Below are 12997 nucleotides of genomic sequence, written 5' to 3'. Positions count from 1 at the left end.
CTTCCATTGACTGGAAATCCTATCCATAGTTTTGCTGATGACAGCACAGTGCATTCCACCTTCCAGTGTTTGAGAAAACTTTCCCTGCACAAACAGCCTCAACTTCTCAAATATCCACTACCAATTCCTTAAGTGCTAATCACCAGGGTATACCCACTCCGAATTCCCCTCAGGAATTAGCAGTGAATCGGGTTAACCCACGAATCGATGTTGTTGTTGTTATTTGGATTTTAGGAGCATTAGCAACTAAGGCCATATTGCTCTGGGGATATGCGGTGCTCATTCCCTGACTTTTCCGCATCCTCCGTATTTGGTGGTCACGGGCTCAAACCCTGGTCTAATCAAAAAGTGTGTGCTACGCACTGCTGCTCCTGCCCACCTGGCTACAGAGGCACCTCCCGTGAATTGAGTTAAGTGCTAATCTCCAGGTAATACTCCAGTGGGAGAAAGATAACTTAGTCAATTTCAATTCTTCTAAAACTGAGTCCTCTCTTATATATCACAAAAAAGATTCTTCCGCTCCTATGCTTATCTTCGATGACAATCTGATTTCTAGGCAAGATCACATATCTCTATTGGATATTATCCTGACTTCTAATCTCTTTTGGCATAAGCACATCACAAATACTGCTTCCTCTGCATCTAAAAACACTGAGTTTTCTCTTGTCTTGGCATTACCTTTCTTCTAAACAGCTGTTCATACCAATTGCAAATCCGCCCTACCATGGAATATTATTCCTTGTTTCCAAAAGCTCTCTTAGGCATCTATATTCCATTCAAAGGAGGGCAGTTAGGTTTAATTAATGATCCATCACTAACAAAATCTCTCCACTCTGTGTATCATAGACATTCTGTTTCTGCTTCATGCCTTTTCTACAGATACTCCCATGGATGCTGTTCTTCTGAATTGACTTCTATAATTTCTGCTCTCTTTTCCAAACCAGTTTGAACATGTGCTGCTCCAGTCAACATCCTTTTACTGTCCAGCTTCAAACTTACAGAACTAACTTTTCTTCTTCTTCCTTCAATTTCTGTTTTCTGGAACAACCTGCCTTCATACATATTTCCTGAAAATTACAATCTACAGAAATTCAAGCCTAATGTCAACTGGTATCTTCTTACTCCTTCTCAACCTTCAACCCATGCATGGTAAAAGGTAAAGATAAACTGCAGCCATTATCAACCCACTGCAGGATGGAAGCCTCCTCAACAATTCATGTTGAGGGAAATGGACCATAATCTGCCACGCTGGTCCAGTGTGGGTTGGCAGATCGACCATATTCAGCAGTCAGGGGCTTGAACCCCGGTCCACTCAAGGAGTGTGTGCTACTGCACTCCGTGCTCCTGACCACCAGGATACGGAGGCCTCTCCATGCATGGTACTATAGGTTTTAATATCTCTTGTGCTTGAGGTTCTCATAAAAAAAAAAAAAAAAAAAAGAAAGAAAGAAAAGGTAATGAAAATATCTTCTCTTACCAAGGTAATATCCCACAAATTCGACACTGAAGGCAGGAGGCACATGCCATTTTCGTCTGATATCCAAAACAGCTTCAGAACCAAAATGAGTCTGTAAATATTTATGATGAAAATCATTAATATGTAATATGATGACTACAAAGGTTCAAGGTTATAATCTGCACAAAATATTAATCTACATAGAGCAGTACAATTCAAAGACAGCTGGGGTCTATTTTACCTACTTTTACCTTTAGGAAATTCATCACCCATTTTTGTTGTATATTACTGCTTTAATTTTACATAATCAACTTATTTTCTGTCATTAGTTTAGCTTAAAAATGTTGATGTATGATGGGTAACTTCATTGTGTTGGTTGTGTCAGAAAACTTTCTGGGAGGATCATAATGTGATTTGGAGGTATGATAAGTGATGGCTAGCTGGAGCATGTAGTGGCTCCCTTGTGTGTGTGTGTGTGTGTGTGTGTGTGTGTGTGTGTGTGTGTGTGTGTGTGTGTGTGTGTGTGTGTGTGTGTGTGTGTGTGGGGAGGGGAGATTAGATAGTTATCAGCTGCTCTGAATCATGTTACACAGACAGTTACCATGAACGTTACCCAGCCTCTTAAATGTTCTAGCAAAAACACCAAAAGTCATGCTCAAATCACACTTGCATTCCTGAAGCTCTGTATAATTACACCCACTCAATAGCCAATTCAAGCTTCATTCTCAGAAAACTGGTGCACACAGTGAAAGGGTGGTGTGCTGCCCCCCAACAGTTGTTTTTGTTGGGTTTAGGCGCATCAGCAAATTAGACCATACTGCACCATCATGTATTATGTTCAAAGTATGTTTGGGGGGGGGGGACTTAGGAGTCCCTTTTAAAATTTTTGAGGATTATCTAAGCCCCCTTTTAAAAAAAATTAAGTTTGATGAAATATAACAGACAATTTTAACCAGCAATTACAATTAGCTGAAATTCTTCTTGAGAGAGAGCCCCTTGTTAACAAATTGGCAGCCTACCTCTAATTACATCTACAAGTGTGTTTATTCATAAGCTGATTTGCATGTTATATAGATAAAAGACAATTGAAGCATAGCTTTTAAGCTTCAATAAATTATGACATCAATATTTGTTATTTTATTTGTTATTTTAGTTTTTAGGAGCATTAGCAACTAAGGCCATATTGCTCCGGGAATATGCGGTGGTCATTCCCTGACCTTTCCGCATCCTCCGTATTTGGTGGTGACGGGCTCGAACCCCAGTCTAATCAAGAAGCGTGTGCTACGCACTGCTGCTCCTTCCCACCTGGCTACGGAGGCGCCCAACATCAATATGAATTAGCACAGCTTATATCAAGAAACTTACCTCCTGAATGTAAGGGATCAATATATTGGAGAAGCAAACAGAAAATTAAAATATATGAAAAAAAAAAAAAAAAATAGCTAAGTCACTCCAAATTGCCTGGTAAAAAGTGTTTTTTTCCTGAAAGTTCATTACTATGAAAATTAAAAAAAATATTAAAACATGTGGAAGTTTGAAAGAACCAAGAGTCCTGACATTTGACTTCTTTAAGTGTCATTAGTTGATTACAATAGTGTAAATTTGAAACAGAACATTATTTAAGATAAGTTTAGTTGCCATGATGTGTAGTGAGCAAGTTTGAAATCTGATTTGTTTTAACTGCCATATCTGTGAAAAGTTTTCTGGTAACAAAGTATTAATCCAGAGCCAGGTGTGCGGGGTCTTCAAGACCCATGCAATTTCAGCAATGTCATGTTCTCCGTCATGTTAATATTCTGCTTTATTTTCTATTCAGTCCACACAATTCAAACTCCCAGAAATCCCTCTTAGTTATTACGCAAGCAGGAAATATGCAGAATCATATTAGGCCTATTCTTTCAATTATATGCGGTATTGAAAAAACAAGAACTTAAAAATTCTAGGTTAAGAACGTTAGGTAGTAAATTCTGCTGAAACTATTCAATAGATAAAATTTCATATATCAGTAACTTGTGATTTTAATTTAATTTTATCAGGATATTAGCAGAACCAAGTATGCATTGCCTGAGTTTGGTGCTGGCATAGTTTGTATGAAAACTGACTTGATAGCAATAAGCTCTAGTAGTATTTGATACTGTGGTTGTTCCATATTTTATGGTAGTGTTGTCAATATAACAATCTTTACAATCTGATTGACACTGGATTAAACAGACTATGTTATTGGTATCCTGAATGCTGTATTCAAAGGTATCTTTATAATTATTAAATTGTGCACTAAGATTACTGGACAAGGAGAAAATCAGAATATTATCTGTACTAGAAAGATTAATATCTGTACCAAAAAAATCTTTTAAGTAGATGGGTCAAATGACTTCTTCGATGCAGTGGAGGGGGGGGGATATTTAATCCGTTTTTGATTTCTGATATTGTATTGCGAATTACATGAGATGGATATTTCCTCATAGAGGAGGTACTGATTAAATATTGCAGTTCAGTTTCTAAGTAATTTTCTTTGGAATAATACATTACAGCACTGTAAACCAGATTTTTTAACTCTATATGGATGATGAAAATAAAAATGCAAAAATTTGCCTGTATGTGTTATTCTTTCTATAAGTGTGAGGCTTCAGCTGATTATTATTCTTAAAAATATTGAGGCTTTATGTGTCCATTAGTTCCCACTTCTAAAGTATATTTTAATCTGTTGGTTAATTTTTTGCAGATTTAATGGTTTATGTTTGTTTCACAAGTACATTAATGTTTCAGCCTTAACTGACAGTGAGAAACATCTTTCCTATTTACAAAAAAAAAAAAAAAAAAAAAAAAAACCAGATGATTATGAAAAATTTAAGTCAGAACTCAAAATCAAATGACAATATTTAGTCTAATTTTAACACCACATTCAAAAATTTCAGCACTCATCCATATGACAAATCTAAATCTTAAAATATAAGTGATGTAGACCTAGGTACTTTAAGTTACAACATCCTGTATATGGAACATGGGTGTCAAACTTAAATTAGCTGGCAAGCTATACTACAATTTTAAAGGAAAATTTGCTATTCATTTGGTTTTCATTATATTCAAACTTTGTGACATACTAAATTTAAGTTATTTACTTAACCCATGGCAGTTAACTTGTAGATACTGTTAAATCTAAGATATATACAAGAGGGAAGAAAAAAAAAAAACTCAGGAACACCTTAGACAACTTAGTTTTTTGATTGAATAACGTAGGGCAAAGTGAGAGATTTCATTACATACAATATGATATGCAGGAATATGATTATAAATATAATATATTTTTTTTTCCTAATGACTTCACTTTACATTTTTATATTGTATGAATCTGTTGTTTTGCAAAAGGATGGTCAATTTGGATTTAAGCACATTTAAGCAATATTAGTTGAATGGAGACATAAATTTATATTTTACACATCTGCTCTTTAATTAGTGAAATAATATCCCATTTAACAAAAATAAAAATATATCTAACATAATCTTATATAAAAATTAATCTGCCCAAAGCATAAACTCCTAACTTGACTGCAATATCAACAAACATTATATTTGTATATTCTGTTATTGACTCCTAACAGCAAAATAAACAATTACATTTTCTTATTCTAGGAGTTATTATCCCACATGCTGTTTGTACATTGTATGTAACAAAGACCAGCACACAGGAGGTGCTGAAATTTAGAGGGGGAAAAAAACAACAGGGGGAGGGGGAAAAAAACAACAACACCCCTTTTATTGTCCTTTCAGTATACAAGTTTATTAACACTTTAGGTGGGTAATAATGGTGGAAGGTTCAAATCATTGATGTTCACACCATCCTTCAAAACACAAATAGATGATCTTGAGAAGACAAGATACTATATCAACACTTGATCAGGTCAACAGTAATCTTTGTATCACTGTTAGCTGTTAAATTTTCTTTTTCGATATTATAACCATACACTTACCTATCTTTTGAGCTACCTAAATAGTCATTGGTTCTTTTTATACAAAGATACTATAGACAGAGGGCCCTGCCCCATAGTTTTTTTGAAAATAATCTTTTAGGTTGACCCTTTTGAAATCTAGAAGATCGACTACCATGGACTATAGGGTACCTCTTTTCATATTTTTCCCACCAGCTGCTTCTTTCTTTAATACAGCTCCTTTCTAGGTACTACATAAGTACTACATAAGTACTACTACTGTCCCTTCTATGACTTAAACTATTCTTATCCTGTGGTTCTTTACATTGAGACAGATGCCTCACTCTACTGCAGCCTCTCCTCTCACATCTGAATCTTAACCATATTGATTTCATCTTGTCAATTCAATAAATTATACTTTTCAGCCTTATACTACCTCATCATGGATAAGCTGTAGAATACTATTCAGTTATAAGAGATTCTTGTTAAGTATAGGTACTAAGATCTACATATCAACGATTACCTTGTTAGTTCTAAACTTAATGAAATATTGATTGATTTTAATAGAGTAAACCTCACTAATTTGACACCTCTGTAATTTGGGTCACCTTCTTTATAATATGTATTTTATTTTTGAAGAATGGAGATGTCTATATATAAAAGAATATTTTGCTTTTTCACATGCACACGTTTTGCTTTCCGCAAGTGGGGCTAACTGCTATTGCATCATACTACAAAGTGATTGACAGGTCTGTCTCAAAGACACTTATGAACTCTTAATTTTTTAGTCTTTAAATTTTTCTATATATAAAAGAATATTTATAGTGCTTTTAATTTTTAGAATTCTACATTTCTCAAGGCAATGATTAAATTTTTTCAACAGTTTCTTCAGCTATTAGCAATGTTGTTAATAATGGCAGTAATAGAAAAGAAAAAGATCATATCAGAAAGGCTGAGAAGAAAAGAAAAGGTCTTGAGGAAGCAGCACTTAAAAATCCTGATATTGAAGAAAACAAAGCAATTATGGAAAAATATAAAAATAATCAGTTAAAGGCTTCACAATTAAGAAAGGAAAGATACGAAAAATGAGAAATACAAAAGACTGTGTAGTGGAAATAAGAAAAAATAAGGAAGAAATGTTTGGTTTGTGAACATGTTACAGGTGACAGAGCTGGATCAAAAGCATACATTCCATGGATTCATATGTATTCAAATGAAGGGGAATATAATTTCACATTTTCATTTCAACAAACACAGTGTCCTGTGAAATTGGCTTTTATTCTGACAATAAACAAAAGTCAAGGTCAAATATTATCTAAGGTCGGTGTTGACCTAATATCATCATGTTTTTTGCATAGACAATTGAAGGCAGCTAAAAATCTCTTTGTATTAACGGAAAACAAAAAAAAAAAAAAAAAAAAAAATGCTGAAGAATGGCGTGTGAGGGGTTCCCCCCACTAAAAAAATTAAAATATAAAAACGTAGAATTCAGATTCGTGTGACACAAGACAGAAGGGGGCGAAGCGACCTTCTGACTTGTTTCCTAAATGAGAATTTAATAATACAATTCCGAACTTTTTCATTTCTTTTCTTTTTTTTTTTCAAAGTAGAATTTTTATTGTTAGAAAAAGTTAGTGGTGAAGCAGGAAGGGAAATAGAAGAAAGTAAAGAAAAGTTAAATTACAGAACGCCAACACTCCTTTGATACTCTCATTAAACCTTCTAATTCTGACAAGGAACTTTTTAAAAAAAGTTTTTAACCTGCACATCCTTCTGATAAAATTTTATCAAACAATGATTATAATATCAAGTGTAATATTTTATCTTCTAATATCCCAGTCACACAAATGGATCAGGGAGTTATACTCAGCTGATTGAAGGAAACAATTGAAGAGTCTTAAAATTTTTTTCTGACAGTGAGTAGAACACAAGGGTAAAAAAACACTTAATACTGGCCAGTATTAAAAAAATTATAATATAAAAAGTGCTATTTACAAATAAGCTACAAGATGGAATCAAGTAAAGGAGAGTACAACAGTAAGTGAATAGGAAAAAAAAAAAAAAGTATTAAATACGGACGTTCTTAGTGATTTAGAATGAAGAGTGCCAAAATACACTGAACAATTGGTGAAATGGATATTGATTTGGGGAATGTAAGACAATAATCAACTTAGCTATAAAAAGATGAGGCTGAATATTATAAGAGAATATCATAAGAAATAGCAAAAGCAGTTAAAGGGAAAAAGCTATAAGTGAAGCAGGAAGGGAAAAAGAAGAAAGTAAAGAAAAGTTAAAAATTACAGAAAGCCAGCACTCCTTTGATACTCTCATTAAACCTTCTCATTAAACAAGGAAATGAAAAATATTTTTAAGCAGAGAAATGAAAAACTACATTATGAAAGCAATATAATATGAACACTTTACTCAACAGAAAATACCCCACTGCTTCAAACGGCAATATGATTGGAAAGATACCATCTACACCTGTTTATATTTACAAGGCGTGTCTGAAAAGTTTCAGGACTGATTTTTTAAAATGATACTACTAGTGGCATACATTGGCAACTTTTGGCTGATGCTGCATAAGCCTCTACTAATGCCAATGGTAATGTATCTGAAACAACATGCTTGAAAAGAAAACTTCAAGATTGTCAATTTCTTATAATAAATGTGCTTCTACTTTCATATTGAGGCATCGTTTATAGAGAAACCAATTTGAAGTACAATATTAAAACAAGCCAATAAGAATGGCTTCGTTATATAATTGCAGCCTCCAATTTACATATATAACATCAATAAGAATGATATTATATTATCACCTGTGCTGTATATATTGTTTATTGTGCAGTGTAATAAAATTCTAGAAAGTAAACTTTTAAAAGAGCAGAAAAAATTGAATTAAAAGTAACCAGCAATCTTAATGAAGACTGAGCTGGTGATAATGCCGGTATATAAACAAGAACGTTTTACTGTAATATAACACTATGTAAGATGTTAATAGTGACTGTAAAGAAGGGAATCAACTTATACAGCGAATACATATCGCTGGTTGCTTTTTTTGAAAAATTTGTTGTTATAGCTGAAGCATGCAATTTTGAAACAATGTCAACGATATAGTTTGATATGTATTCACTGTATAAGTGAGTGTGCATGTTATTTATTTCTATAGTGAAAACTATAATAGCAATAGGATTAGTAGAGGCATATGATGCAAGAATGCAAGCTTATATAACATCAGCCAAAAAAAAAAAAAAAAAAAATCCCTTCCCATTCACTCCAAATGTTTGTCTAGTTCTGCCTTGAATTTATTTAAGCAGTCAACTTCTACAACAAGAGATGGAAGTTTGTTCCAGCAATCAACCACCCGCTCCAAAAAGACAAATTTCAGCACATCTATTCTATAACTCTTTTCTCAATTTGAATTTATGTCCCCTTGGCTGATGGAATTCTTCCTCTGGGAAAGAGGAAGAATCCCATCAGCTTTGAGTTTGTTCAAATGAATCAGGGCCATATACACCTCAATCAGATCACCTCGCAGGTGCCTAGTCTCCAGACACTGTAATTTGCAAAAAAAATTATTTTTTGCATCAAGTTCATTTGTGACCACATCATAGTATCCAATCAAATTGGTCAGGCAGGCAAGATTTCTCCTTAACAAACCCTTGCTGTGTCCGAACTATAACTGAAGTCTTCTCTAGATGATCCTGCAGTGCTTCCATTAATTTCTCTGGAACAGCAGTTAAATTAACAGGTGTGTAATTACTTGTGTCACCCTTTGATCCTCCTTTGTGAATCGGGGTCACATTTGCACGTCTCCAGTCCATGGGTACCTCCCCCTGAGTCCAAGGAAGCTCTGATAATTATGGCTAAGGGTTTGCTTATTTCCTTTGCTGCCTCCATTAATATAACTGGATAGACCCCATCCAACCCAGATGATGCCTTTCTTATGTTTATTTTCAATAATTTCTGCTCTGCTTTGCTCTCAGTTATTACAAAATCATTTAGTTAACTGGCAGAGTTTAATACACTTCTGGCATTCCCCTGAGTCCAAGGAAGCTCTGATAATTATGGCTAAGGGTTTGCTTATTTCCTTTGCTGCCTCCATTAATATAACTGGATAGACCCCATCAAACCCAGATAATGCCTTTCTTATGTTTATTTTCAATAATTTCTGCTCTGCTTTGCTCTCAGTTATTACAAAATCATTTAGTTAACTGCCAGAGTTTAATACACTTCTGGCATTCCCCTCCCTGAATAAAACTCCTCATGTGTAAATGTTGATGTAAAATACCCATTCAGTTTGTCAGCTACCTGAGCAGGATCATCAACAGTTGTACCATCAATATCAAGTGGACCAATCTGATTTTCCTTTGCTTCTAGAGTTTACATAAGCAAAGAACATATTTCTTCTCTGCCACATGTCTAATTAATTAATCTGGCATCCATTTAGGCCTAAACCTTGAACAATATTTTTTAGTTGGTATGAAAAGCCTAGCAGCTTCCAAGATTAATTCTTTGAATGTTTCACATTTAGAATTTGCTGTTGGTAACATCATCAGTTGGTCCCACCATATAGAATATAAAAACTGTCTCAGACCACCACAGTCACCTTTATGAAAGCAAAAACCCTTCCCTCCATAGCTGAGTGGTCAGGAGCGGGAGTGCAGTAGCACACGCTCTTTGTAGTAGACCGGGGTTCAAGCCCCTTAATCTGACTGCTAAATACGGTCGATCTGCCAACCTGCACTGGACCGGCATGGTAGATTATGGTCCATGTCCCTCAGCATGAATTGTTGAGGAGGCTTTCATCCTGCAGTGGATTGATTTGGCGCCTCTGTAGCCAGGTGGGAAGGAGCAGCAGTGCGTAGCACACGCTTCTTGATTAGACCGGGGTTCGAGCCCATCACCACCAAATACGGAGGATGCGGAAAGGTCAGGGAATGACCACCGCATATCCGGGAGCAATATGGCCTTAGTTGCTAATGCTCCTAAAAACCAAATAACAACAACAACAGCAGCAGTGGATTGATAATGGCTGCAGTTTTTACCTCTTTGAGTGAATCCCACATCAGCACACTGTGATCACTTCCACATAGTGGTTCCTCTATCTGTTGTTTCTTAATGCATGAAGAATCACTACTGACAATCAGATCAAGAGTATTACTCCCTCTTGGTTTCCTCCCAAACATGCTGATGTAGAAAACTCATCCAATAAAATCACAAAAGCCTTGCTAGTGTATGTAACCAACCCACCAGTTCCAGTCAATATCTGGGAAATTAAAATCCCCCATTATAAGACAATCTGATTAACTGGCCCTCTTAATTTCTCTGTACAGTTATTCATTATACTCATCAGTGTTATTAGGCCTATAACACACTCCTACTCTCAATTTTGCTTTCCCACTGCTTATGTCACACCAAACTAACTCAACACTGCACTGTCTACCCATGTCAACTGGCTGCACTTCCTTAGATTTTAAGTGTTTCTTAACTAATAGCATAACCCTTCCTCCTTTCCTATCCCGTCTATCCTTTCTGTACACATTATACTCCCAAAATTCCAATTCTGCATTCTTTCTAATCTCTGATATCTCAACAATATCTGCCTTTGGTGTTTTGAGCAACACCTCAAATTCATCAAATTTATTTACTAAACTCCTAGCATCGGAACGTCATAAACTTTTGCCCTGGGCAGACATATCCTGGTTCGATTTTACATATCCTTTTTTGCACAATATATTCCCTGTTCCCATGACAATAGAGCTACTGACAACAATTAATTCCTGTGGGAGCAGTGCATTCTGCCTTGTGGATTGCCTCTGTGTTGCCACTGGCATTGCTGTGGGCAACTGAGAGTTTGATGGGCTCCCCCAATTTAAATCCTTCAAGGGCATCTACCCTGTTTTATAAGTTCTCATAAAGGCCCATAACAACACTGAGTTGGCACCCGATTTTCTCACACTCCTTACATTGAGCACACACACAAAGACATTCCCACTGGCAATATCATCTCCCGTTTCTGATAGCTCCATAAACATCAAACAAGCAGTACATTTCAAAAGGCTGTGATTAAGAGCACAACCCCCCCCCTCAGTTCTCCCCTGAGCCACAGGACGCCCACTATCTTGAGCCTTTTGCTTTGCTGCTCTAGTCTGAAGCATGATATCAATTCAATTTCAATAAAATTAAAAGAATAAAAATGTAACACTAAACTTATATCCCAATGCAGTAATAACACTCTATAAACTAAGTCATCACGGCTGAACTGGTGGGGTGTTCGAGAGCTGCTGTAGTTAAAGTGTACCAGGACTGGGGTCAAAATGGTCAAACAATGACCCGACAGCAAAACTGCAAAAGATTGATGTTAGAGGTGAATGCTGGGTCCGATGACTCGTACAGGCGAACACGCACAGCACTGTTGAAGAGTTGACTACCCAATACAACATGGGCCAACCCAGAACAATATCTGGCATGACCATGTGTTGCATGCTCGCACGTATGAGCTATACCAGCAGATGACCCCACACGGCATCCTCTCCTAACCAAGGTTCATCAGCGTAAAAGACTTGCCTGGTGCAAAGAGCATGCAAGTTGGATGTTAGATGACTGGAAGAAGGTGTACTGGTCGGATAAGTCACGTTATTTACTCCACACTGTGGATGGTCATGTACGGATTTGGTGTCAACAACTCTTGATCCTTCATGCATGGTATCAAAAGTGCATGCCGGTGGAGGCGGTTGTATGGTGTGGGGCATGTTTCACTGGCCGGAACTTGGACTCCTAGTGCATGTGGAACAACGTACAGGTGGTCTCTGCTATCATCAACTGCTTGCTGACTGTGTACATCCTACTATGTTACACTTTTTCCCGAATGGTGATGGTGTCTTCCAAGATGATAATGTGCCGAGCCATCGGGCACTTGTTGTGCAGGAATGGTTTGAGGACTTCCAGCATATTGATTGGCCTCCGAACTCCCCTGATATCAATCCCATAGGGCACTTGTGGAACACTATGGAAAGGCATATCAGGTGTCTGGATATACCAATCACCTCCATACCTGCATTGATGACCGCATTACACACAGTTTGGTTGGCCATACCTCCTGAACGCTTCCGACATCTTGCTGAATCAATGCCACATCAGATAGTTGCTATACTGAGGGACTAAAGGAGGACCTACGAAGTATTAGGTAGGTGGTCATAGTTCAGTAATGACTCAGTGTGTATATATATATATATATATATATAATAGGATTTAATTACATTACTGAACAACTAAGCAAGCAAGAAAAAGTATTAAATTATTAAACTGGGTCATGGATCCTGAGCACTACTAGTTATAGTATAAATACCCGGTAACCATAATGAAGTATAGACAAATGTTTATTTTCAGATGTTTATTATAAGTGTATTGGGTAAGGGTGCTGACCTGTCAATTGAATTACCATGGAAAAACTGAGAATGCCAGCAAGGTAAAAGCAGATAACCCAAAATTAAATTAGATTAACATAAATATAATAATGATGGTACCTAAAGTAGTGGGTCCTAGGGACTTACCCTGGAGAAAGCAAATGATAATGACTTTTCAGCCAATTACTTAGACCTGGATATCAATA

At 36.3% G+C, this 12997-nt stretch overlaps 1 protein-coding gene across 1 annotated transcript in view; it reads right to left on the bottom strand.

The window, feature by feature from the left end:
* LOC150075263 (PHD finger protein 14-like) overlaps window positions 1-12997 on the bottom strand; it is a 313155-nt gene that overhangs the window by 55928 nt on the left and 244230 nt on the right. The window contains exon 16 of the mRNA XM_090388420.1: window positions 1478-1568. Within this exon, the coding sequence (XP_090244546.1) occupies window positions 1478-1568 (91 nt within the window). The remainder of the gene's footprint in view (window positions 1-1477; window positions 1569-12997) is intronic.

Source organism: Mastigoproctus giganteus, chromosome 14 (assembly GCF_048544385.1).
Source record: "Mastigoproctus giganteus isolate SK-2022 chromosome 14, ASM4854438v1, whole genome shotgun sequence".
NCBI classification, from domain to species: Eukaryota; Metazoa; Arthropoda; class Arachnida; order Uropygi; family Thelyphonidae; genus Mastigoproctus; species Mastigoproctus giganteus.
The sequence above is the reverse complement of the archived record's forward strand: the minus strand, read 5'-3'. Positions and strand labels throughout refer to the sequence as shown.